The sequence below is a fragment of the Pagrus pagrus genome (genome assembly GCF_965226575.1).
Source record: "Pagrus pagrus genome assembly, chromosome: 12".
Taxonomy (NCBI): domain Eukaryota; kingdom Metazoa; phylum Chordata; class Actinopteri; order Spariformes; family Sparidae; genus Pagrus; species Pagrus pagrus.
The window spans coordinates 13,753,952-13,780,380 of NC_140196.1; the positions used below are offsets into that span (position 1 = coordinate 13,753,952).

A 26,429-nucleotide genomic window follows, 5' to 3' on the forward strand; every position below is an offset into this window, starting at 1 on the left:
AAGAATACCTCATTAGCATAGTTAAGATACAAACGGCAATCACAAAGTCCCATTCTCTCTCATGGTGCACTGATGCTCCACTACTAACTATATTTATCTGTATAAATCTGCAGTGCTAATGCAGGCGGAAGTCACTCTGATGAAGGAGCACAGAATGAATTATTCATGTATGTTTGTTGGCGAGAATTTATATTATGCTCTGAGAAGTTTCTGGCAGGAGAAATGACGTTAAATCTTATCTTCAGGGCACACACGTCACAGCCTGACATCCTCCCGGGCTGTTAATTTGCGTTTCCTGAAAGATAGCACTGATGACTCCAAGAGGAACGTATTCTGAAGTTTGAATAATGTGTTCATGACAGTGAAAGTGTTGTTGAGATAAAAGGTTTGATATATTTTGAGATAATGTGAAACAGTTTTTTAAGCACACTAATTGGTGTTATTTATTCATTCATTCAACAAATAAGTGTGTTCTGATGAATGAATTGTTATGTTATAAATCCCCTTTAATCAATTATTTACTGTTTGCATCGGTATCAGTGTTTATAGGACAGCTTGTACATTTTTAAAATATAGAGCTCTTTTTCTTCCAGTTTAAAGACTCACAATGTAAATAAAAAATGCCGGGCTGTTTGTACTTTGTTGTCTTGAAAGGAACGTCATTATGATGGTATCATTAAGGGAGATAAGGTCAGGATCATTAGGGAATAATGTCCTTTCCTCTTTACCTTGATGGGAATCATGTCTCATTAGGATCTGAATTGCAGATCACTCAAACAGAGCAGAGTTTGTGCAGTTGGCGGCATCAGCTCCTGTTTGCATTTCTGTGCGTCTTTGTTCAAACAGTCCAGCTAATGCCCGCACAGCAGCATGTACAACCCCGCAAGCTGACAACCTTCTCTTCCCACCTGCTGTTTCCAAATGGATGTTAACCGGGACTAAATGTCAGTAGACTTGAACAAGGACGTGAAAGCGCCAATCGTTTTCTGACTGAAAGCACTAATGGAGCAAAATGGTCCAGGAGAGGGAACGTCAGTGGAGCGGCCAAAATGTGCTGAAATTCAAGAGCACAGGAAGGACGACTTCCCGTAACAGTGTAGCTGCAGTATGAAATTTAGGATATGACATACTTGATAGTAGGGCTGTCACTACACGATTATCATGGCCAAACAACTTCACAATAACAATATTATCACAATATTTGTAGAAATAATAATAATAAAAATGCTAGCAATCAAATCTACTTCTGACTTTGTTTACTGTGTGTTTTGTCTCTTTTATGGCAAATAAATTACCCTTAAAAAAACCAGATTAACTCACAAACAAATGCAAATCTATGCTGGATTATTCAGACAATATTATCATACGTGTACTTTTAACAGGATATCAGTATTTCATTTATTAATATGGTGATTATCATGAATATCCCAATATTACAACACCCTTACTTTATATTATAAGAAATTAAATATAAAGTTATGCAGAAATGATCCCAATACATTCAAAGATCCCAATCCAAATGCAAACATTTTATAGGTCAGCCTTTCTCAATACCATTTCTTATTGCCCAAGAATATGAACAAAATCACTGTACTGATAATGAGGCAGTTTGAAGCAGTAAGAAGAGCTAATTGTGTTTGTTTTTATGATGATGTTTCCCAGAGGTGTTGCATAATTTCAGTGGCTACAGGATGTTAGGAGATATGGCTCTTACTAATGTTCAAATCTGACTATCAAAGGGGTTTAATGTAATAAATCAACAGTAAATAACTAAATAATTGCTAATTGGTCCATAAGGAATGTGAGGTTATTATATTATCTAACACAGGGATGGAGGACTAAAACAAATAAATATATTGTATAATGTATTGTGGAAGTATTTGCAATGGTGAAAACACTTGACCAATTTGAACTTGTGCTTGTCTTCAGGGTTTGTTTACAGGAACTGCACTGTCGAAGGCTGGTCAGAAATGTATCCACCCTACGAGGAGGCCTGTGCTTTCAGTGACGACAGCGAGCCTGAAACTGAGGTACACAGACATGTTGTTGTAATCGTGCCAATCAGTTAAGCATTTTCATATTGTCTCTGCTTCCTCGTCACTTGTCAACAGACCTTTTTGTGAGATAACACTGTTAGCTTCGGTCTGGGACAGGCTGGGGCTAGCTGGTTAGCATGCCAACTTCAGTAGATATCTCTGCTACAAAATACATTGACATCATAGAGTAAAAACTGCCATTTCTGATTTATTAAACTTTTGAACAATTAACTAAAATTCCTAAATATTGCCCTTTAAAACCTACACAATTCAAAATAAGCATTTTTTCAGACTATGAATTTAAATGTTGGTAGAACCAGTGTTGGGAAGGTTACTTTAGAAATGTAATAGGTAAAATATTACTTATTACCCTTTTGAAATGCAATAAACTATTCACTTTTTACATTTGATTACTTTTTCATTACTTAAACTGGGCAATAAAGCTTAATTAAACATAAATATGTAGCATACTGCACAGGCATCGGCAAAATATGGTGTCTAATAGAACGTCTTGATCACACATGTCAATCAAATCAACCAATCATATTATTGTGAGCAATGTGCATTCACTTGATAAATTGATTTTCATTTCCATTTCATTTATAGATAATAAGTGCACATGTAGTAACGTCCCTCCCACTCAGATCCACGGTTTCAGACGTTATGTGTAACATTTCACTCCTCAAGCCATTTCCCATTCATACATTTGACATCATCAGAGTTTACTCACACTATCTGTTTCTCCCTCTCCAGACGAGTTACCTCTCCACGTTCAGACGGGTTTACACTGTCGGCTATGCCACCTCACTCATCTCTCTCATTACAGCCATAGTGGTGTTTACAGCCTTCAGGTAAGGACCGGGCCAGCACACGCTGTCCTAGATACACACACGAACAGAGGGCAATAAAAGGGACAACAACTATGATGCTCACTGACCCAACATTTATGGAGTTAAGAGCCCAGACTGACGTACTTGTGTTTTGCTCACCACCAGTATTTTAAACACTCCAGACACAGATACAAATATCCAGATATTCATGTGACCGACTGTTAGATCAGTAAAGGCCCTGTACAGCAGTTGTTATGCAGAGAGGCTCGTGGATCATCTTACGCATGCAAATTCATGCGGTTGTTGTTGCTCTTCTGATCATCTTATGAAATGCTGATTTACATATAAAGCACGAGTTGTGCAAGAAGCATCATGCCTAAGAGCCTGTTTAGTGAATACTGTAATACTTTTTATTTTATTACAACACAGGGAACTCTTACAAATTGCAAAATAATAACAAAGCAGCTTTTAAAGAGTCATTTTTGTGGTTTTCCTGCCCATTCTTCCCATTCTCATCAACATAGCCATTTTGAGCAAACAAGTTCAGAGAAGATGAAAAGATGACTGTACACTACCTGCTCTGCATTAAATGACAAAGTGGCAGAGTAAAAGTGTGGGATGAATCACGTCAGCATTTCAAAGGTCTTTCCCGCAGGGTTTGGTAGAGACCATTACAGAATAAAGGAGATCTGGCCTTTGCTTCTGTTGGTAGTGTAAATAAAGTAACTGTTGAGATCTTTGAATATTATTTATTATTAAAACAAGCAACAAACAGGAGCAGTTATTCAATCAGACAGGATATAAACAAACCCTCGGGCTAGTTGCATTTTTTGGAAGAGAAAACAAAGCCTGTTAACTGTCTGCAGTTAACATCCATCGTAGCTCACAGCCTCGGTTCGACTGTCGTCTACTGAAGTTGCTGATAATTAGCTTACTTTTGGCGTCATCTCCAAATGAACTTGTAGCTAATCTGGCACAACTGAAACAACTAAAATTTAGATTTTTATCCATTACAAACAGGCCTGAGATCTCCACAGTGACTTGTGATGAGTCCACAAGAATAAAACCCAATGCAAAGTAGGCGTCTTTTATTTAAAGCAACATTATGTAATTTTTTTTACATCAAAATATCAGCTTCAAAATAATTTTTGATGGTAAAGTGTCTTGTAATAGGGTGAATGGTGTCTCCAACCCCCATCACTTGTTTCTGCACTATGTAACTTCAGTGAGAGGGTAGGATCACAGCATTACATACATGTTTACTTCAACATACAAGTTTTCAACACACAACATTGTTATGACATAATGAGTTTTGTTTGTAGTTAGCACCTACATTACATCTGACAAACTGTTACAGATCTGATATTTGTATTTACAACAGTGTAGTTGCAGTCAGAAACTGTGGGGGGCGCTAAATCCCACAAAATGCAGATTTCTACACAATGTATGAATGTCTGTGGAGTTAAAGATCATTAAAGATACATTACTCTTTTTGGATCTTTCTTGCCCCCAAGAGTGCAGGTACAAATAAAAACTGGGCCCACAGTCTCATTAACAGTTAGAGAGCAGGCTAACATTTGTTATTGTTAGCTAATCGATGACAAATAGCAAAGCTAATGTTACCTCATAGATGTTCAACGTCACTTAATGTTAATGTCTGACGTGATACTCACACTTGTGTTTAAAACTTTACATTTATATTTGTCTCATGATGCTTCTTTACATGATTGTGTCTCCAAAGTTGAACTAGCAAGCTATTTTCTGGCTTGTGAGTGTTGTTTTTACGTCTATTTTTGCGTCTTTCAGGAAGTTCCGCTGCACCAGAAACTACATCCACATCAACCTGTTCTCCTCCTTCGTCCTGAGAGCCAGCGCCGTTTTCATTAAAGACACTGTGCTGTTTGCTGATGAGACCCTGGACCACTGCTCCGTCTCCACGGTGAGCCTGCTAATTAGTCAATAATGTTCCCATCATAGAGCGGATTTGCACATCTGCTGTGTGATTGAGTTAGCAAAGGACAGTGACAGGAAAGAGGAGTGAACTAGGGGAAGACACGTGGTGACCTGATGAATGGAACCTGTCATTTCTCTCGAAAATGAAAATTCGCTCGTTAGTCGACAAGATTGATTTTCAAAACAAACGTGTCTTAAAAATGCATAGTCACAAAGACTGTTGGCTCATAAAATGTTGCTCGTCATTAATCAGAAATAACTTAAAATATTAAAACTGCTTTCTACTTCTCATCTTAAAAAGTCCTTGATGAGTGATTGGGACCTCCCTGCTGCATTTCCTCAACAGTGTGTGTTGGTTCAGTGTTAAATCACTCTGCGTTGCTGTGTCTCCTCCAGACAGCGTGCAAGTCAGCCGTGGCTTTCTTCCAGTTCAGCATCCTGGCCAATTACTTCTGGTTGCTGGTGGAGGGCATGTATCTGCAGACCCTGCTGGCCCTGACCTTCGTCTCTCAGAGGAAGTACTTCTGGTGGTACATCCTAATTGGTTGGGGTGAGTAGGGATGACAGTCGAGTGATGGTTGGATACACAGATACAGATGGTTGACAAATTAAAGGAAAACAAACAACAAAACATGTCTTTGCAAGTTGTTGGCCGCTGTCTAGATCTGGTGACTGTGAAGGTCGTAGCATATAAACATCATTTTCATACTCGTCAAACCTCTGAGCCCTCTGACCCTTCGTGCCTTATGAACAGGGTGAATTGTCATCCTTGATTAGACCACGCCCATCAGGGCAGAAATGTCTCGTCACTGGATGAGGGCAATCACTCAGAACAACTTTGTAGTGATTTGACACTTCCCTCGAGTGGACCCAAACCATGCCAGAATAATGCCCCCCACAGCTTAACAAAGTTGTAGGGGTCAAACATTCAAGCCTGAACTCTTCAACGCTCTCAGTGTGTTCATCTTTGTAATAAGAGTTTATATACTGCAACTTTTCTACTGCATATTGTCCCTCTCTTTGTAATTGTCGATGGACTGTTCTTGCTGATACAGTCTGATCTCTGTCTGACTGTCTGTTTTCCCTTTTCACCAAATGTGCGCTGACAACTTTCCAGCCCTTTTTACAGATGTCTTCCACGCAGATCTAAACGCCTTTACTCTTTCAAAGTCACTTAGATCTTTTCCTGTAGTCACCTTGATACAAACTCACAATCAAACGGTCCTGCGCAGCATTTTTTATACACGCCACAGAGCAGGACTGAATGCTGATTGCTTAATCGAACCATGTGTTGCGCCTGATTTGTCACCTGTTTGGTACGTGCACATTATATTCATAACAAACAAAAGAAACACATAATGAGATCTGAATTACTTAGTTAAACAGGGAGATATTAAACACTCATCACAAAGACAATTTTTGGAGGCCAAGCATCAAGTGTTGTTGTGTTGCTATTGATAAGCTTTATCGGGGAAGCAGAGGGAGGAACATTACCTTACTTAAAGCTATGGTTGGTAAGTTATTATAGAAGACTATTTGTAGAAAATGTCTTAAAATCCCCAGAGCAATCACTAAATCAAATACTCTGAGAAAAGAAAGAGACGAAATAAGGTGTCTGTGACTGTCACACTGCACTCATTGCACCAGAAGCTTCTTTTCCGACAGAGGTGTGTTATTGACGGCTATGTTGCTGGTGCTTATACAACTGTGGTGTTCAACAGAGTTGTTTATCATGTATTTATTAGACTGAAAAAAGCGAAGAGAGCTCTTTGAATGTGGCAAACTAGCTGCTAACACACATCTCTCAGCTGGCCAGCGAGGAGCTATGGGGAAGCAAGTGTAGTCAAGTGTAGTCATGTGTTTTGGAGGAGTGGCTTTGGAGAGAGTCCTGAAGGCTCGGGTGGGATTTCTCGGTTGGATACTTTTAAAATTTTGCTTGATCTTGCTGGTTTCTTAGCAGCTACAGCTTTAAGGCATCAAACAGAAAGCAAAGTGAACTTTTGACCCATGTCATTCAGGCAAACTTGACTGCTGGACTGTGCATTTATTCATCCCCAAACAGTGAACGTACTTGGCTGTCGGCGATTGTGTCTGTGTGTTTGTTTTCAGCTCAGCTCAGCCTGTGACTGGACTTTAACAAAAACACCAAAAACAATCTTTCTGTTCTGCTCCCTCTGGTCCCTCTCCTTCTCCCTTTTGTGTCTGGAGTAGATTCTCTGAACGGCCCTGAATTTTTTTCGCTCAAGTTAGGAAAACATGTCAAGTTGTGCACACTTCCTCACCTCCCCGTTAAATTCATCTTTCCATTACGCAATTCTGCCACCTCTAAAAAAAGGAAACAAATAGAGGCTTTCTGGATTTACACCCTCAGCAGCCTTCATTGAGGAAAACGACTGATTGTATTTTGTGACTGCATGATGATGTTTGCCGTTGCGTACTTTTCTTTTATATTGAAGGTTTCTGCGTTATAGGTGCAGCGTCTTTTAGATGCTGTCTATCTACTGTATGTGTCTTGATCTCATTACATTCAGCCTTCTTGTAGAGTTCGAATGGGCCTTCAATTCATAAGAATGGAATGAAAGTATGCTAAAGTTGTGTCGTCTCAACATGCTATAAAACCCTCCAGTTCATTCACAAACAAGTCAGTTGAGTGCAAAACAAAGTCAGAAAAACAGGGACATCACGTCCATTGCGTCAGCACGGGGGACCGCACTACACATCAAACAGGCAAGACTACGACGGCGTGCAGCTCAGGGGACATTCTCACATATCTGTGACTTAATGTTGGCAAACATACGCTGAAATAGACCTAATATTGTGGCCTACTTACCACACGTCGGTGGCTCAGGCCGGGCATAACAAAGCTGCAGCCAGCATTTCTTTAATAAATGATGTCTAAGCTAAACCCCCCTGACTCCCATGTAAGTCCAACACTGATTATAGCCTTATTTTACACCATGATGAAGGCCCTGTGCTGAAATGCATCGGTGAGATTAAGAGGATTCAGCTTCCTTTTTTTACTTTACTTATTTGTTTCTTGAGTATCTGGTTATCTGGTTTAGTTGTAGATGGAAAATATGATGATATACCTTCTTATGCACCATCCAATCCAAAGCCTGTTGTTTATGATGTTGAATTACAGCACATTGAATGAAACTGTCAGGGTTTCCTTATATTCTGTATACCTCCTGCTACATAGTATATTCACATTCAGTTTAGAAATCTCCAGACAATAATTCAGTCTCTAAAACCTGGCAGCGTTTTATTTACACAATAGCAGTGCCTGAGCAGCGATGGCAGCCGTACGTGCTCTTGTTTTCGGGGCTCTCGCTTTGTTTTTTCCCCCTTATCTTTTGTTCCCTGAGCTCTCTACAGATGTCTTTTCCTTTGTGTTATCCAGTGTTGCTCAGTTGACTGATTCCTATTTTCTTCCCATTCCCATCCGATTGTCTCTCTCGTTTCCTGTTTGCGGTGTATTTTCCTGTTTAAACCTGTTCTCTCGAGTAATTCTAGGGATGGTCCACAGCTTTTGTTTGTATCATTTTGACCCTGTTACCACGATTTTACAGGGCAATGAAGAAACTACAGGCAGTTTTGGCAGTTCTGTTTAGTGCAGCAGGGAAGGTGTGAAATAGTTGCATGCCTGTGCTGATGTTTCGGACACAGAAGCTGAGATTTCCGACTCAGTTCCTGGAAATTTTAACATAACATAATAACATAAGCTACAACTGTCAATGCAAAGTTTCCAGAGGTCTTTTTTATTTTTTTTACTCCAGTCTGCTTATTGTAAGAGTTAATGAGACATTGTAATGCTCAGTCAGTGCTGAGACAAGTGAGACAGTCGCAGGTGCATTTCTAATGAGGAGAAAGATGAAACTCATGGCAGGATGTGGTGAAGTGTGACAGCAGGGCGGATGCTCAAATCCCCTTCAGTCCACTTGAGCAGATCCTTGGGGGTACAAGCGCTGGTTGCATCAGTTGTCATAAGGAAAAGTTCCTTGCTCAGCATTCAGGCAGACGTGACCATTCAGGTCTGGAGATTCTGCAAACTATTTTTAGTGGAGCGATTGGACAAGCCACACTGTACAATATGATAGTTAGAATTACTTTTTCAATTTCCACAGACAGACAGCGTACTATCGGGCAAATTGAGGAGGAGGTTGGCAGCTGCAGACGATGGAGATCATAATAGCCATCCTGTGCATTGATTGGAGAGATGGATGCAGAATACTAAGTTTGCTGAACCTGTTATTCTTCTGGTCTTGGTCTTTTCCTCTGCTGCACTAGAGGAGTGCTTCAAGAAGTGATGCTAGTTATGTAGCTATTTAGCATCAAATTTAGAGGTGTAATGAAGCCAGGCTGCATTATTTGACACGTTGGGAGTGAGAACAGGCTGTACCGACATGGCTATAGGCAATTTTGGTTTTCAGTGAAATGTCTCGGATGGATGGCGATGAAATCTGGTCCTGATAACCATGGTGCTCGAGGATGAGCCCTGATAACTTTGGTAATCCTTCAGCTTTTCAGCACCGTCTACGTTTATGACTGAATAGCTTGAAGGTTGAACAAGATAAACATATAAGCTTAGCTCAAACCATCAGCGTTTTGGCATTGTCAATGCAAGCACGTAGCTTTTAATCATTCATTCAAACCACCGTTATTCCTCAGTAGAGACTCACAGAGCTGCTAGCGTAGCTGTCGACTGAAGAGGGTTGATGAGGGAGAGCAATCACCTTGTTAAACTTGGACTGGAAACCGCATGAGCCAGCAAAATACATTCAAAGATGGTTCAAACATGCACTCGTTGCTAAGGAAAATGTGGATCCAAATATTGCTGAGGATCTGTTTTGTTACTACCCAGGAAGTATGTTGTGTGTGTGTGGTGCTCACTCAGTATCCAGAGCTCTGATGTGTCTTATCAGATTTGTTATTTCTGTACCATCTTGCTCCATCTCCTGTCTCCTGCCTTTATCCTCTGTTGGTTTCGTCTTCTGGCATGGAGATGCAAGTTGGACACAGATAAGGTTGATACACTTAGTGAGCACAATGTTTTATATTCCTGACAACACTTTCATAAAAAATGCATTAAACTTGTGGTCGGGGCTTCAGTGTCGTTCACATTAATTGTACTTGGCAGTAACACAACGCATTAATAATTCATCTCTGCTCTTACTTTGTAGGGCTCCCGTCAACCGTTCTTATACTTTGGGTACTGACCAGATTCTTCTACGATGACACGGGGTACGTAACTTCACTGCCATAATAACATTGTACCACTTCGTGTCAAATGGTGGTAGTTGTAATTCTTTGATGAGACTGTAACATCGTATTAATGCTGAATTTCATCTGGCTTTAATTGCAGTTGCTGGGACGACACAGAGAATGTTGCTATTTGGTGGATCATTAAAGGACCAATAACAGCCTCGCTGCTGGTGAGTGAAGAGCAGCAGTAGCTCTAATGGTTGGTTGAAAACAGGTTGTGTCCGAAATAACCCAATAATTCACGACTCTATACTCACTATATATCACTATACAATATAGTGAGCTCATTAGTCAAATGAAAAACCATTGTTGGACACCACTTGGGTCATTTTTGTCCCTCCAGCGCAATGCATGATGGTGTATAATGCTTGGTTAGTGACCATCGATTGTACACTACTTTTAGTGATGCATTATGGGATACTTTGAGTCAACCATGTTCATTCATCATTATACAACACAGGGTTGCATAGAATGAAAGTTTGCAAACTCCTTCATGCTACACAAATACCAGAACATATACAGTTATTTATACACAAATACGTACACATGTAGTAAACCTTTTGAATCTGCATCAGTGCATCAACTTCGGCTGTGTATGAGAGGCAAGCATCAATGTTATAGACACAGAGTCCACCTCTCCTCGTCCAGCTGTGGTCTTGTTCTCTGTAGAGCTATTCAAGAATTTCCTTTGTGATTAATACAGTTCTATCTTATCTTATTTAGTGGGTAGTGAGTGATTTCAGATACAGCCACCATCTCCTGCAAACTTTCTATTGTTTCTAGCTGATTTTCCGAATGAAAAGCAAAACCTTTTTAAAAGGGTCCTACATTTTCCCTTGATGGCTACACACTTAAAAAATGATGCTAAAGCTGTAAGTCTCATGAAAGCATCAGACAGAGGCTAATGTCATTTGCGTAATTGCTCATATGTGTGTACATGTACTGTATCTCTTCCAGGTCAACATCGTCATCTTCATCAACGTGATCCGGATTCTTGTTCAAAAGCTTAAATCCTCAGTCATGGGCGGAAACAATGACACTGGACATTTTATGTGAGTCACACGTTACTAACACAATCAGACCTTCAGACACTTGCATCGAGGAATTTACCTTCTAAATGATTATACAGTTAGATTTGGTGTAAAAGTCGTTGCTCTTACGGGGAGCTTTACCAACTATCAGCGCAGCAACGAGGATGTATAGGAATATATGAATCTTATATCGCAGTAAAGTCAGCGATACCCCAAGCTTCAAAGAGTTTGGGGGCAATGGAGCGAGCTGCATCAGCAAACAGTGTCTCACAGAGCAACTGGTGAGAAGTGTCAGGCTACAAAGGCTGCCTTGTGCAACTGATAATGAGATTGGATGTTACGTCCCAGCAGGTAACCAAACAGCTGATGAGTGGACCACTGATTGTGAGGGATGAAAGAAGCAGCTGATGCCAATCAGCTAATGCAGGCGCCACTCCAGAGCTCTGCTTGAAACTAACAAACGGCTCCATATGTGACTTTAATTTTTTGTTCACCTCCAGTTCTGTCGGCCATTTAAATAGTTAGGAACCAGGAGGATTTTAGTACCTCACCTGTTAGGAAATTATCAGGGAATGAATAATTGATCTGACAGATAACAGCATTTGTTATCCTGTTTTTGACAAGATATGTTTATATGAGATATAGTGATTATAGCCATAGAGTTGCATTAAAGTCAGCTCTTTTAAAGAAAAATTATTATTAACCTGTGAAGTTTATGTTTTAGCTGTGAAAAACACAAAGTGACCAAAAGTGAAAGGTTCAATCTTATATTTGAAAAGTGTTCTGGTTACACATTCTTAACATTGTGCATGGCTTTCTCTTCCTTTCTTTGATGCCTGCCTGCGAGCCACAACAAGAATAAGTCCAAAAATTGAAAACCAATTTCACACAATAGAGCTCTTAAAAGATGACGCCACCTAACCAGCATCAAATCTGACCTCGTTCCAACCCTCGTTGATATGGAACAATAGAAATCCCAAACATCAAATCTGTTGTAACTTTCCACCACTGTGGTCGAGACTGAAATATCTCAACTATTAGAGCTCAGTCATTTTAAGCAGGAGAGACAGTATGAAGTAAAGAAAGTGTTTATGAAAGCAGATGATAAATGATAATGAGCCTTGACATGATATTTTGGTGATTAGACTCTACAGGGAGATTTTGTGATCGAAGGGCACCGAGAAAAATCCCCCCATAGAGTCCAGACACTGGTGATGGCTGATGACTCCTCCCAGATGGAGGACTGGGTGTAGATGGGGAGGTGGTGGGGCGTGCAAAAAAACAAAACAGCAGCATGAATGAACTAAAGGGAGGGAGACAATAGTATTTAAAAAGACATGATAGGCATGATAGATGTGTCGCTGCGCTATTGGATAGACGTGCCCGGCTGATGTGAGCAGCTGATATCAATTGACAGCCTGAGATGGTGAGTCAGGGAATTGTGAGTCAGCATGTGAGATGAGTGAATGACAGGATGGCATGAGGAATAATCTTAAAGACCACAAACATGCAAAAGAGAAGTCCTCTTGACTGCACTTTCGCTACAACTTAATTTGCAACAGCCGTGCTACGGCAAAATGTCTGCTGTGAAAAGGTCCATCAGGTTGAATCCCATGACATTTAAATCCACCTCAGGATTAATTGTATTAACTCTGGCGATCCCCTGACTTTGTCTAATGCTAAGCTTAAGTAGTAATGTGTTTTCATTACCTTAGAACGAGCCAGAGGGAACAGCCCCTCTTCTAGCCCAGGACCGACGAACCAAACACTGGCTCTCGAGATGGCCTTTTGCATTTTTATGGAGCCATAGGGAAGGTTGAGATGAGAACCACTAAATCTTACACACTGGACCTTTAGATTGCATCATGCGTACGTTCTGTTGTGTTAGCACGCTGATCTAAGATGCTAAACATGGTGAGCAGTATCTGCTACACATCAAACTTTGTGTAAGCTCGTTGTCACTGTGAACATGTCTGCATTAAAGATGCATTTAGCTAAAATAATTAATGTGCTACAGTTCAGCCTCATAGAGCAGCTGGAGCTTTTCTTTCCTCCACAGAAAGAATTCGAAGACAAGACTTTTAAGTTCTTCTTTTAAATTTAAAGAAGCGATTGTTCAGCGTCACGGTTAAACTGCTGAGTATGAGATTTGAATACGTTGGAGAGGGATGGCAGTGTCTTTGAAGAGTTGACTATGAACAGGGAGAGGAGAGTGAATTAATGAAGTCCCTCTGTGAAATACTGAACTCTTCATTGCAGTTCAGGAGAGAAAATGCTGCGTCCATGAATCTGCTCTGGGAGCACCAGAAATCCGGCTTCACCGAAATGAATCCCCCCTTTTTCCTTTTGACATTTGGTCGCTGCAGATTCCAGCTCAGCCGAATTAATTTAGAATGAGAGCAGCACACAAAAATAGATCCGGATGCCAGAAATAGATGTCTCCTCTATCGCCGTGTGACAGGATTGTTCCACCGGTTCACAGAGCGTTTCACACTTTCCCAAAAGCTTAATCTCCATCTTACAAACTTCAATTTGATTCAGACAGATCTGTGACATTCGCACAAAGGTGTAAATCCCCGGTGTGACAAATTACAGACACGATCCTGTTACAGGCTTGTAAATAATCTGATGGTTAATTTTTCTTTAGTTTTAATCATTCAGCAGTCGAGCGGTGATGTTATTTACGGTCAGAGTGATTATTTAGGAATTTCAGATGACTGTTGTAATGTCCTATATAATCATCAGAGAACAAGACAATGTGCAGACGTCTCTGTCGGGGTTGCTTTAATCACCGTTAATTGATCCGTGATAGATTACGACTTGATTCGGCTGTGAGTGATCTGGATCATTAGATATGAGCCTAGATAGTTTAAATCTCCATGACATGAGAGAATATGCATGTAAAAATGAAGAGTAAGAGAATAAGACAGGTGGACTAATAAGATTTTTGTTGGATGCATCGCAGAGGTGAGGTTATTCTTTCCTGTTGACACTATATTTAGACATCACTGATTTGACCTAAGCTGTGAGTACAATGCGTCATTGTTTTGTATTTTGACATTTTAATCTCTTCCACTGATAGGCCTGCTGACAATTTTCTTTTAAAGGTCGCTTTGTTTAATAAAGATTTGATCTGCCACATCCCGTCTGCCTCTGAGGAAACTTGGCCAAATGATACGTTTTGTCGTTGGTTTCTGGCATTTAAAAGTAAAACACTGATTAGACCGACGCTGATAAGGGTGAATATTTCAAACTTTGAAAAGGCCACAATTACAACTTAATTTTCTGATTTTTGTCTGTTGCTGTCTTTTAAGCCACTGAAGACGTGGTTTCAAATCCTCAGGTTTTCTCCGTAACATAAAATTTTAATAAGCAGAGTTAAAAGACATTATTTATCAATAATTAAACACTCAAAACACTGCCAACTCCCATCATTATGGTGCCCCTTTCAGAAAACAAAACAACATTTAAGACAACACAACAACATTTATGAAAACAGTATAGTATACTATATAATAACGTATAGTGTCGTATATTTTGCTTTTTTGGTACATTTTTATCTGGTGTTTTGTTTATTGGTGGCTTTAATAATTTCCTGCCTGGGAGTTTTCATGAAACAACACTTCACTATACTTGTTTATATGTGTAAAACCTCTCCAATCTTGAATCCTAAAAAAATAGCACAGATACAAAGAAATAATACAGAAACCTCTCATGTGAAACAGCCCTAACTGTTCATGTCGGACCAAGCTGATGAAGAAAATGTGTTTTCAAGGCCTTAAATATGGATCACCACAAGGATCTGCCTTCACATCACCTGTGCTGATGTCCAGTCTCTCTTCTTGCCTTTCATTCCTCTGTTACGTGTTTCCCTCAGGAGGCTGGCGAAATCCACCCTATTCCTGATCCCTTTGTTTGGGATGCACTACACAGTGTTTGCCTTCCTGCCTGAGAACACTGGAGTGGCAGCCAGGCTGTACATCGAGCTGGGGCTGGGATCCTTTCAGGTATAAAACAACAGAGAGGAAAATAGACAGGGAGCAGAACAAATAGTCCAGATTTAATAGCTATATTGAGACGGATCACAAAAAAGCTACCAAAGATGAAATGATTGCAGTAGGATCCTTTAAAGATGGATATTTTGACTTGCCTTAGAAGGAGAAGATCAGGTGTTACTAATCACACTCATGATGGATCTGTTTTATTTAACTGTTTCAGTAAGACATGACAAAATGTCGATGAGGCCTATGAGAATTTGAGCTCTTTTGGGGGCATTTTAATGCTTTTATTAAAGATTTGACAGTAGATAGATGAGAGGAGGTAAAGATAGCGGGTGATGTTGCAGTTTATAGTCTGCGCCTTTAACCCAGCTCTGCCTTTGAAGCAATGTTTATGTATTTATGACGTACTGAAATTTGAATAAGAGAAAGGTCATATCTTGGTCACTGCGTGTCGCCTGAAGGGCTGAACGGCTGACTGATCTGCGCTAGCCAGAAAAAAAAGACATGCCATATTCAACTGATGCGCCTAAAAATTAACATGAAATGTGACATAAAGTAAGTGAAAATACCAACACTTTGAAATGTCTTCTTACCTGTGAGAGAGAGAAAGAAAGAGATTTATGATTTTCAAACACTCACAGTGTCTCTTGTGTTGCAGGGGTTCGTGGTGGCGCTGCTTTACTGTTTCATGAATGGAGAGGTAAGTGAATGTTTTGTGATATATAATCATACATTTATTATGCAGCCAGAGTTAAACTTCAGTGTAGGGAGTCAGAAACAACCTACGAAAAGAGTTTTAGAGCATGTTTTGCAGTGTCATCTGCCGCAGTATCTTCTCTGATACAACCACAGGGAGCAACAAACTCAGACTTGTTTGAATTGCACACATAGCGACTTTAACAAATCTAGTCAGACTATTTCTGCACTCATGTGTTTGTCTGCAGGTCCAAACAGAGCTGCGGAGATGGCTGAGGAAGTGCCACGGTCAAAATCATCTCACGCCAGCCAAGCGAAGTATCACTCAGATCACTATCAGAGCCCGCGGGGGGCTCGGGCGGCCAGCCTCTAGCGGTAACATCTCTTCAGTATGATTTTTAAGAGACTTATCCGTGAGAGTTGTGAGAATGTCAAGACCTCAAAACTCATCTGCTGATGACATTAATTAAACAAGCCCCTCAGTGAGAAGACCAGAATGAACGCTGGTGAGTGATTGAGGAAATGTGTCAGGATGTGTTATATCAATATCAGCAGCAGCTATGACCACAACAGTGCGCATTTCTGAGCTTAATCAGCGTGGTCCGTCTTCTGTTATGGTTAAAATACAAAAAAGTAAAGGGACCCTGGTGATTTGTAGGGATGTCATGGTGACACTGTGGAAAGACGAGATCACAGGAGAGGCAGAGCTGGCCCGGAGCTTGTAGAAGGATGATTTCACACGGTTGTGTTTACAGTTTGGACAGCGTGAGTACAAAAATGAGCAAATGTCGGAGGATTATATAGAGACAGCTGATGAAACAGTGGATGTTGAACTTGGCTAAATTGTTTTAAACGAGCTTGAATGGTCTAATTGTTTTGTGCTGCACTGAACAGAAGCGATGACACCGTTGTTGGTGCAGGCTTAAAATATGTGCAGGACTGATTGTGCAACAATTCACCTGCTGTTCGGTCGTGAAGATCCAGAGGGACCTGAGTGAATGTATTTAATGTTGTGTGTTTGCTTGTGTGTGTGTGTGTGAAGCTGCCATATGTTGGTATGTCGTGTCTTAAAAGCCTTGATGAGCCATCTTTGAAACACAGTATTTGCGGATATTTATATGCTTGTTTTTAATGCTGTTGCCAGATGTGATTATCCAACATTTGCTGCACTACAGTGGAAACCAAAGTGATACAAAAAACAGGGTATGCCAGACATTAACGTGGTAAAATGGCACCCACACGGTACTGTATCATTAGACTAAGCATTTCGACTGACACTGTAGCAGTGTCTTTAAATACACAATGCGTTTTTGAAGCTCAACGTTTCACCCGTGTGCAAGTTTGTTCACAATTTGATGACAGTGGTGGAGAAAAAAAGTCAGATCCCTGCATCCCTAGATTTTTAATAGGCCATGAATATTGCACTGTACTGTACCATTAAGCACTTTGACTGTCCTTGTCACAAAACATTATAATTTAATGTTGCACTTTATTTTCTATTGGTCATATTGTATTTCCATTGTTGTTCTTGTGGATCTAGTAAAGGATGGCCTGAGAAGGGAAAAAATCACATGAATAAATGAAACATTTGTGGTTTGAGAAGTATGTTTTTGTGCTCGCTTATGTTTTCCATCAACACATCGTAAGCTTGGTTTGCAGATAGAAGGGAGGTAGTTCATGTCTGCTTTTGGCTTCCTTGATTTTGGATTTTTGGGTTCCCCAAACTTAGCGAAAAGTAAAGAAATTAGGAAGGAGAAGCTGTGGTACATAGATGAGAGCAGGTATATGCAATTTTTCTGTTGCTAGAATGACTATGCCCCCTTTGGGTGAAAACAAACACTGTGAAAGTGCTGGCATCAAGTTCGAAAAGACTAGTAGCACACACTAAAAAACCTTCACAGTTTACAATTTTCTTTACTTCCCCCAAGAATGTAGGACAGTAAAAGAAGAGATTTGTGGCTTCAGGTCTTCTGCAGAGAGGATGAAAATGGTCACCCAGCCAGTCGATACATGTCCATCTGTGACAAACACTTCATCACTCATCAACCTTTATCTCATTAAATGTTTCTGTATAATGACGTAGATTGTAGATCGACAACTACACAACATGACTTACTGCCCAACTGTCCACAGGATCTGGGCTTCTTATTTCAAACTATTAGATATTTGACTTCAGAATACGCGTTGAAATTAGAGGGACCATTCATCTATGGTCCATTTTAATGGATGGGACTAAGCCCAGAGAAAATAAACCACAATATCCTCAAAATACAGCAATTTACCACATAGATTTATTTTGCAGTCAAATTTACACAACCTTGGACATGAATGTTGGACACCAGAACGCATGTTACACATAACACACTGTCACAGGTAGAACATAAATAGCATTATGGATGAGGTTTTATAGATTATTCTTTTGACATTTAAGTTACTTGTTCTCATGAATGCTTGTACATAAACATGCGTACAAAATACACCCTCTTCAACTTTCAAACACACACACACGCGCACACACACACACACACACACACGCTTTCTCTCTGAAAACAGGTACATAAACATAAACATAGGCCTACAAAAACACGGTCACAAACAACAGGTCGTCATCAAGGGGTCCACCTGTGTGCCAAAAATACTGTATACATATACAGTGAACTGTATATAGGGTCAAGAAAAGACATCATTTGTACACCATGGCAAATTGATAGCAGGCGACATTTAAGAGCAGCTGAGCAACATCAGTACATTCAAAGATTCATTGGCAATCAATAGAACTCACACACATACACTCAACACTTGATAAAACTGGCTCAACACGCACAACCGTCAAAGAAGAGGCATGTAAACACAGAGATACTGAACACACTGAAAATTACATTTGAAGAAATAGTTTGATATTTTAGTAAATGCACTTTAAATTCACTTTCTTGCAGAGAGTCGGACACGAAAACCGACACCATGAAGAAACAGCAAGCTAGTAGATATGAGCTAGTTATAGATCTGCTAGCTAGCTACTATCTACTAACAAGTAGCTATAAATCAGCTATTAGCCTACTGTAGTTAGCTACTATCTACTAGCTAGCTGTTTTATCTACTGGCTTGGGGAAACATCTAGCTGGTGGATATCGGTTAGTAGAAGCTCACTAATTGAAAATTATATGTTTAATCTGTTCTTTTCAGTCTAAAAAAGACAGGTTGCGGTTTCATCGGGAGTTTAGTGTCCTTCAGAGGTGTTTCCTGAGGACAAAGCCAGGCTAGCTTTTTTCTCTGCTTCCAGTCTTTGTGCTAAGCTAAGCTAAAGTAAATGGCTGCAGGCTGTAGCTTCCCATTTAGTGTTGGGTCAATCAACCTTTCGGCAGGAAAGTGAATAAACATATTCACCAAAATGTCAGACTATTGTTTCAAGAAAACATGTCAAGGGCTTTTCTTTGACACATATATAAAGATTAGTGTGTTACCATAATGCTAAATTAACCACAAGGATAGTGTCTGAAGAGGGGTGTGGTTAGCTAGCTAAAAATAAGCTAAAAGTTGGCTAATTTTGTTATAGGACTAAAAAAAGTGCAAATGTCCTCCCGTGTCAAGTAAATGTTTTAGAAAATAAAAGTTCACAGTTTGTTTTTAAACGAAAATGAACAGGAAACTGTGGGATTGAGAACGGGGTGCTGTAACAAAATCACCAGCTTCTTGCTGTAGGGTAAGTTTGACATCAGGCCTCTTTTAGAAACATATAATTTGTAGGCTTGTTTTCTGATTTGTGTAAAGAAAAATTACAAAGTAGATGTTGAACAATATGCCTCACCCTAACCCTCATCATCCAAAATCTGAAGGAACATGGCTCAAAAAGCAAATCAATGCCAGTCAACTATCAAAGTAAAACTCTAACACTTTGCTGCCACCTTGTGATAGACAATTATACAACACAGACATGGTCAAATAAGGAGTTTTCTTCTCCTTGTTTCACGGACAGTAACAGCTTTGAGACATGGTCGTTTCCATCTGAGCTCATTCAGACTCAGAGTGACAGCTGGTGATAGAACACGTCAGCAACAGCAGAGAGGTTTTTATCAACACCCTCGTTCACACTTTGTGTTTTATCTGTCGCAGTTGTTCCACCTACTAAACCCTTCATAAAAAAACAAAAACATATATTTTTCTACTTCTGGTTCTCGTCTCTTTATAGTGTCTCACAGTCACACACTGACAAAAGCCGAGCAGATGCAATAAAATCGATGCATCTCTTCAGTAGTGCGTATGTTTTATCTCACTTTTTTAGAGGTTATATTTGTGTTTTATCTCTTTATATTATCCTCTGCAGCTTTGGACAGCAATGTCCCAAGTGTGGTTGCTTTCCTTAAGATCAGAAGTGAAACATTGTGCCACACATCGTCCCCCGTCACCAGTTATGGCACTACATTTATGGCACTTCGACGAAGAAAGTCAACATCCGTCAATGTAATGAACTCATAACATCAAGCATACAAATAAATTACACATAAGAAAGCATGTAATATTGAACACTGATACATTTCACATGGCACTAGTTTATGGAAAATAAATATACATCCTTATCTGTTCAACAATATCATCAATTCATTTTTTTTTTTAAGTTACTACATTCTTTTAAATCCACTCAGATGACGGTACAAAAAATAAATATCTTGAGTAAATACTGTGGATAAACCCTCCTGTACACATCATTTCACATTTCATCTTATTAAATGATTTCACCACCTGGAAAGTTATTGTTTGTTAGCTTGTTTGTGCAAAAAAACAGAAAGAGAAAGAGAAAAAATGGGCAACACTCCGCGATTGTCAAGAGCTGTCACGTTAAAGCATTTTGCGTTTGGCTGTAACAAAATGTTTTCTTTCTATTCTGAAGCAGTTTATGTGTTTGACGTCGGTGCTGGATTGAAATGGACTTGCAATTATCTTGAATAAGACGACAGATGGGAACCGAGCAGTTAAATAAAGCAGCGATTATGGAGAGCTATTACTCAGGTTCTGTCAAACTCATCATGATTAAAAAGAAAAGAAACACAGCAGGACTTGTTTCACATAATGTAAGTTAATACAAAGAGAAAGAGACGAAGAATTTCACCAACAAATGCGCAAAATATTTTTCTGTTTTGCAGCACACGATGAAAAAACACCACTCTGTACATTCACTGCAGGAAATGACTCTTTCTATATCTGCTGATCTGTTGCACTGTAAATCAAAGTGAGAGCTATTTGTGACCGACTAGGCACTTTGGAATATGAGTGTATTAGATGATTAATTAAAAAAATGTAACATGAACAGCAGTTTAATATGTCGTTGATGTGTTGAGGCTCAGAGAACAGAGAACATCTTAAAAATCACGATCATGTTGAGGATTTGATTCTCAATGCCTCATATTTTTTAAATGCTGCACATATAAAAGCATGGCACTGCGAGGAGCTTTAGATACAAGCGTCCCGATGGCACATGTACAGTTTGTTTGTTCACAGTCTGCATGAACATCACTGACTAGCTGTGAGGATAAAGCAGTTCAGAGTGAAAAAAATCAAAATGTGTTTTCCCTCGTGTACTGTGCTGTCCTCTACAACAGTGGTTCCCAACCCTTTATTCGTCTTGTCCGCACTGTTTTTGGTGAAAGTGCTTTTAAACATTCATCCTGATGTGAGTTAGACATCTTAAACTTGATTATTTGATATTTGGATGCTTATAAAAACAGGATTAAGGACTATTGACCACTGAATGCACCTGTTACTGAACATTGGTACAGAAGATTCATTGTCTTGATGTTATGTTTGCTGATTGTTTAAGTCAGTCACTTGATTCTTATATGTGAAAGGTTTTAATGTTGTTCGTTTATTCCTTTATGTGAAACTTTTTCTGCTGCTGTTTTGGCCAGGACTCCCTTTTAAAAGAGACTTTTTTTTACCAGGAATGTTCCTTAAAAATCTACAAATGGAAACAATGAAAATCAAGTGAAAAATGGATAAAAAGATGTCCCAGTATCTCACTGAAATGCTACTTTGTAGGTGATTGTGTCTTTTATCACGTCTAAAGAAATATTTTGACTAGAACTCACAAATTTCTGACATTTTAATTTCTGAAGGGGTTAAATAATTTTTTTTTTTTTTTTTTTAAATAATGAATACAAGGTTTCATGCTTGTAACAAGTAAAAACAACAAAAACAAATGAAAATTCCCCCAAATAAATTAAAATAGTCTAAAAACAAGTCACTATATCTCACTGAAATGCTACTTTGTGTCTCATATTATGTGTTAAAACATTTATTGACTTGAAATCAGTCAAATAGAGAAGAGAACAAAAGGAAAACTAAAATAAATTTCATAAAATAGCAGAAAAATATTGTTCTATCATAACTTGTTGTTTCTGACACGTCACGACCGCTCAGATTCATCCTGTAACAACTAAGGTTGGGAACCACCGCCCGACAGTGCTCTTTCATTTTGGCACTAAATTTTTATATATATATTTATACTGCGTGTGTGTTTATTTAATACAAACAAATATTTCAGAATATATCGGGCAGGATCTTCTGGGTCCTTTTTACCGTACATGTGATGAAGTCTACAGATTTGGGCTCCAGTTCCTTTTGTTTGAAAAGGTCATTACAATAACTGCATTATGCAAAAAGAAACAAATTCTGATCTAGACACCAAAAGTAACTATTTACAAAGTTCATGAGTTTCTTTCTTTTTTTCTTTTTTTAATATATCTTTTGACATACTCTGTACTTACGGCTGATTGTAGAAAAATGTTTAAATTTAGGATGAAACATTTAAACAATGAGCATTTGTACAAGCAAGGCGAACGTTTGGTTGTTATTTCACTTTGGACTGTTGTGAGATCCAGTCAGGCAACCTGTTTGGCACTTTGAAGCACATTTACTTTACACACCAAACAGCCAAATATGACCCCTACGTGTGATGTTTTTTTTCTGTCACCATCTCTGGCACCAAATCTACATTACTATTATTCATAAATCAAACAATAACAGGGCGTATATTTAAAATAATTGGTAGAAAGGGAATTTCTAATGTCTTTTTTCATGTTTTAATTAATTTGGGTTGTTCATGAAGATATTAAGTGTCTCACAATCTACAGAGTCAACTAAATAACTTAAATAAATCTGATTATACTCTATCGTCAAATGAAATTAGAAAGTACGACATCCTCTAATGAAATATCCAGTAAATGCTTTCAGTATTACCTCATGTTTGAAGGCCAAACTACAAAATATAAGAGGTGTGAGGGGTCACTTTGGTCTGTTCTGGTTGGTCTGGATGTACATTAAGTGGAACGGCACCTTTAAATTCGTCTCGTGCCGATCAGACGCTCAGGTTGGGAGGCTGATGTTGGCATTCTCCGCCAGCGGGCTGGACATGCGTATCTGGGAGCTGCTCTTGCTGAGGATCGACAGCTGAGTCCCGCCGTTCACTCCACTGCTGGCCAATGAAGGGTGCCGCTGCTGCTTCAGGTCCACAGCAAAGTATCGGTTCACCGTCCAGCTGCGCCATTTCCTCTTGATCTCCGACTGCACCTTTAGGGAGAAACTTCACAAGGTCATTTTTAATGTACTTTAAGCTGTAGGTACAGTACGCTTAACTCGCGTGGGCGACACTTTAAGACACACAAGTTTTTGTCAACAGTTGTCGTTCCTGTGGAGCATTTGTACCTGGTGTATAAAGAGTTAGTTAATGATGACTTGACAATATAGCAAAGCTGTTACCTCAATAAATAAGTCTTTATATTTTACATCAGAGGTCAGTGTTTAGTTTTAACTCGCCCAGTCGCCAGAATAAAAAGTCGGCATGTACGTTTTCTGCCACAGATACACAGTCTGCCACAGTTTTTTGTATTGCTATTTTTACCAACAACAACAGAACGTGTACCTTTTTAGTTATTCAAAAAACGAAGGGATGTTTGGCTGCCTTTTCATCATTGCTTGTTAATGTTAGTGAGCTATAAACTGTGACTTTACAAAGACTCCCAGCATCTTTTAAGTTGGAAAACATTTTCTTGCATGTTACTGAAAGCATGAGTTGATGTCATACATTGAGAGATTCGTTGGCATCTAGATTATATTGTATTATAAATAAATAAATGTTTATACCTTCTAAAAACTAAAATAAGGTTTACAGTACATTTTTACAGCTTTGCGATGATAGTCACTACACACATTGAGAGCAGTCCTGGAATAAATAATGTCAGAAGAAACACAAAGTGAATGTGTTTATGAACCGGGACAAAAGCTTACCTCTCCATTGAGGAAACAGTAGAGGACTGCTACAACAAAGCCCTGAGGAGAAGAATGGAGACATCAAATAAGAGAAAAACAGCTTGAGGTGGAAATATGCTTTCATTTTTAAAAATAGTTGCATCCTTATCAGCAAAGACTAAAGACAGATCGAAAAATGTCTCACTGTGGGACTTGGATAAGCTTTTAAAAATGTTATGCTGCTTCTACTGACAGCTATGCTACAAAACAGTGTTAGCTGACAGCTCTGAAAAGCAGAAAGAGGTCACTGAAGCTTCAGTATCCAGAAACTGGAATATGTCATCATGTCAAGTCTACCGGTCTGTAACAGAACTGCTGTTCAAGATGAAGTTTATATTTCACTCTGAAGATTTGTTTGTTATTTTCCACATTATAGTTGCAGAAGTTGTCAATACCTGATGTTCTGTTTACACATATTGGCACAAATATAGCATCATGAGTACTGGATAGGACGTTGGTATTTGTTGCAGTTAGACTATATGTTAGCTTATGCTGGTAAATGTGTGTATTTTTTGCATCAAACTCTGTTCGTCGCTGGCTCGGTGATTTAAATGGTGTAATTAACTGAATAATCATCTTGTTTATAGAAAGTAAGAAAATGGCTTAAAATTATGTTCACAATTTTTCAGGTGATTTGCTCATTATTTACAGTTGGAGCACTAAACCTGAACCCTGTCACCCAAACATCAACGGTACTGAGACCTTTAATGTCTAACATTGGTGGAGTTACCCTTTTAGCTGCTGTTATATCAGTTATTTCTAACTATATTACTCAAAATTAGTGAGGGATATTGGGATATTTTAGTGTTCCACTTGATTGTTTACTCTGTGACATATCTGAATTGTTATTTTGTGTTTTGTGAATATCATTGGTCCCCAAAAATAATGTGACACATTTCATTTGACTTTTATTGTAAATCCATGCACATGCATATCTGCACCCATACCCCAATATCCATTACTAATTTAGAGAAGTGTAAGCTTGCAGTCTGATGATTAATAATAACAATATAATAATAACAATTTACCACTCACACAGAGTGAAGTATTGACTGTCTATTATAGGGGTAGTGAATGAGTTAAGGTGATTTCAGACATAACTTATGTGTGTGTTTACTCAGTTATTGGGTTTAACCACAGACAGTGAGAAAACGTCCCTAATTCGACAGCTTGTCATTACTTTTGTGAATCCAGGTTTGTTGTTGCTATATTAACTGTGTTTTAATTTTGTTTACATAGTATAATAATTGCTTCCTGCAAAAACTTCAACTTCTTTTTGGGAAAAATGTTTAGGTCGCTGCATAGCTGTGGACAGTGAGGGAAGCAGAGTAGGTTTGAGCATCGCTAGCCCTCTCCTAAAGAGCCTCTTTGTATTTATCATCACATCATGTTCTCTCATTCACCATCTGGGACCTCTCTTTAATTGAAACCGTACCTTCGAGAAGCTGTAAGAGCACATAGAAATACCTGAAAGGATCCCAGCCCCAGTTCAAAGACCAGTCTCTCCCTCTTGCTGAAGTCTTCAGGTGAGAAGGCGAACACAGTGTAGTGAATACCGAACAGCGGGATGAGCAGGAGGGTGGAGCGCGCCAGACGCCTACACACACACACACACACAAACACACACACAGTTTAATAAGGTTTAGGTGTTTAAGTCGAGTTACTGATGCAATGTTATGACACATTTTTTGACTAAAATAGTCCTACGGTATTTTTAACGCCAAGGCTGAAGATGTTCTTTATTTCTTTTTTGTCAATAAATCCCACAAGGACCAAAACCAACAATGAACTGACCCTTCTAACAAATACTGCCTGTGTAACCAAAGCCTCATAAATCTCATTCTTCTGTGCAAAATAGCTATTTTTGTCCCAAAACACTGTCAAAATTATATGAACCAAACTGATGCACTGGGTGACTTGTTCCTATATTGCAATGAACCTGGGCACCATAGTTTATTTCTAATCAGTCCCTGCTGCTGTAAATACTCACTGGAGCACCTAATGTGTATCCATCCGCAGCTGAAAATAGTTCCCAACAAAGTCACTATTTCCGCCTGGTTGAGTGAGTATAGTTAAAATCTAGAGTGACCAGCTTCTAAAGGAAAATTAAAATTGAAACAATGCATTTGTCACCCGTTTGTAAAGATCTACATATTCTGTAACAATAAATGGACATGGTGGTATTGAGGGATTGTTGTACATTGTTGTGGTTTTGGTCTTTGATGGGATTTGTTGACAATAAAAAATATAGAACAACACCAGCTTTATTCTTATCCTTTAGGACTCAGGTTTGATTTAGTGCACTAATCCATCTTTAGGTAA

At 39.1% G+C, this 26,429-nt stretch overlaps 2 protein-coding genes across 4 annotated transcripts in view; one reads left to right on the forward strand and one right to left on the reverse strand.

Annotated features, from left to right (window-relative positions):
• The window catches only part of LOC311266384 (vasoactive intestinal polypeptide receptor 1-like), a 32,731-nt gene extending 14,847 nt beyond the window's left edge, over positions 1 to 17,884 (forward strand). The window contains exons 4-13 of the mRNA XM_084368732.1: positions 1,930 to 2,030; positions 2,790 to 2,887; positions 4,673 to 4,805; positions 5,216 to 5,369; positions 10,000 to 10,060; positions 10,182 to 10,251; positions 11,039 to 11,133; positions 14,990 to 15,119; positions 15,772 to 15,813; positions 16,058 to 17,884. Coding sequence (XP_084224858.1) covers positions 1,930 to 2,030; positions 2,790 to 2,887; positions 4,673 to 4,805; positions 5,216 to 5,369; positions 10,000 to 10,060; positions 10,182 to 10,251; positions 11,039 to 11,133; positions 14,990 to 15,119; positions 15,772 to 15,813; positions 16,058 to 16,204 — 1,031 coding nt within the window. The 3' untranslated portion in view covers positions 16,205 to 17,884. The remainder of the gene's footprint in view (positions 1 to 1,929; positions 2,031 to 2,789; positions 2,888 to 4,672; positions 4,806 to 5,215; positions 5,370 to 9,999; positions 10,061 to 10,181; positions 10,252 to 11,038; positions 11,134 to 14,989; positions 15,120 to 15,771; positions 15,814 to 16,057) is intronic.
• A 194-nt stretch (positions 17,885 to 18,078) lies between these two features.
• The window catches only part of adcyap1r1a (adenylate cyclase activating polypeptide 1a (pituitary) receptor type I), a 35,361-nt gene continuing 27,010 nt past the window's right edge, over positions 18,079 to 26,429 (reverse strand). For all 3 annotated transcript variants that reach the window (XM_084368889.1, XM_084368890.1, XM_084368888.1), the window contains 3 exons: positions 25,575 to 25,704; positions 24,087 to 24,128; positions 18,079 to 23,369 (listed from right to left, as the gene is read on the reverse strand). In XM_084368889.1, the coding sequence (XP_084225015.1) occupies positions 23,166 to 23,369; positions 24,087 to 24,128; positions 25,575 to 25,704 (376 nt within the window). In that variant the 3' untranslated portion in view covers positions 18,079 to 23,165. The remainder of the gene's footprint in view (positions 23,370 to 24,086; positions 24,129 to 25,574; positions 25,705 to 26,429) is intronic.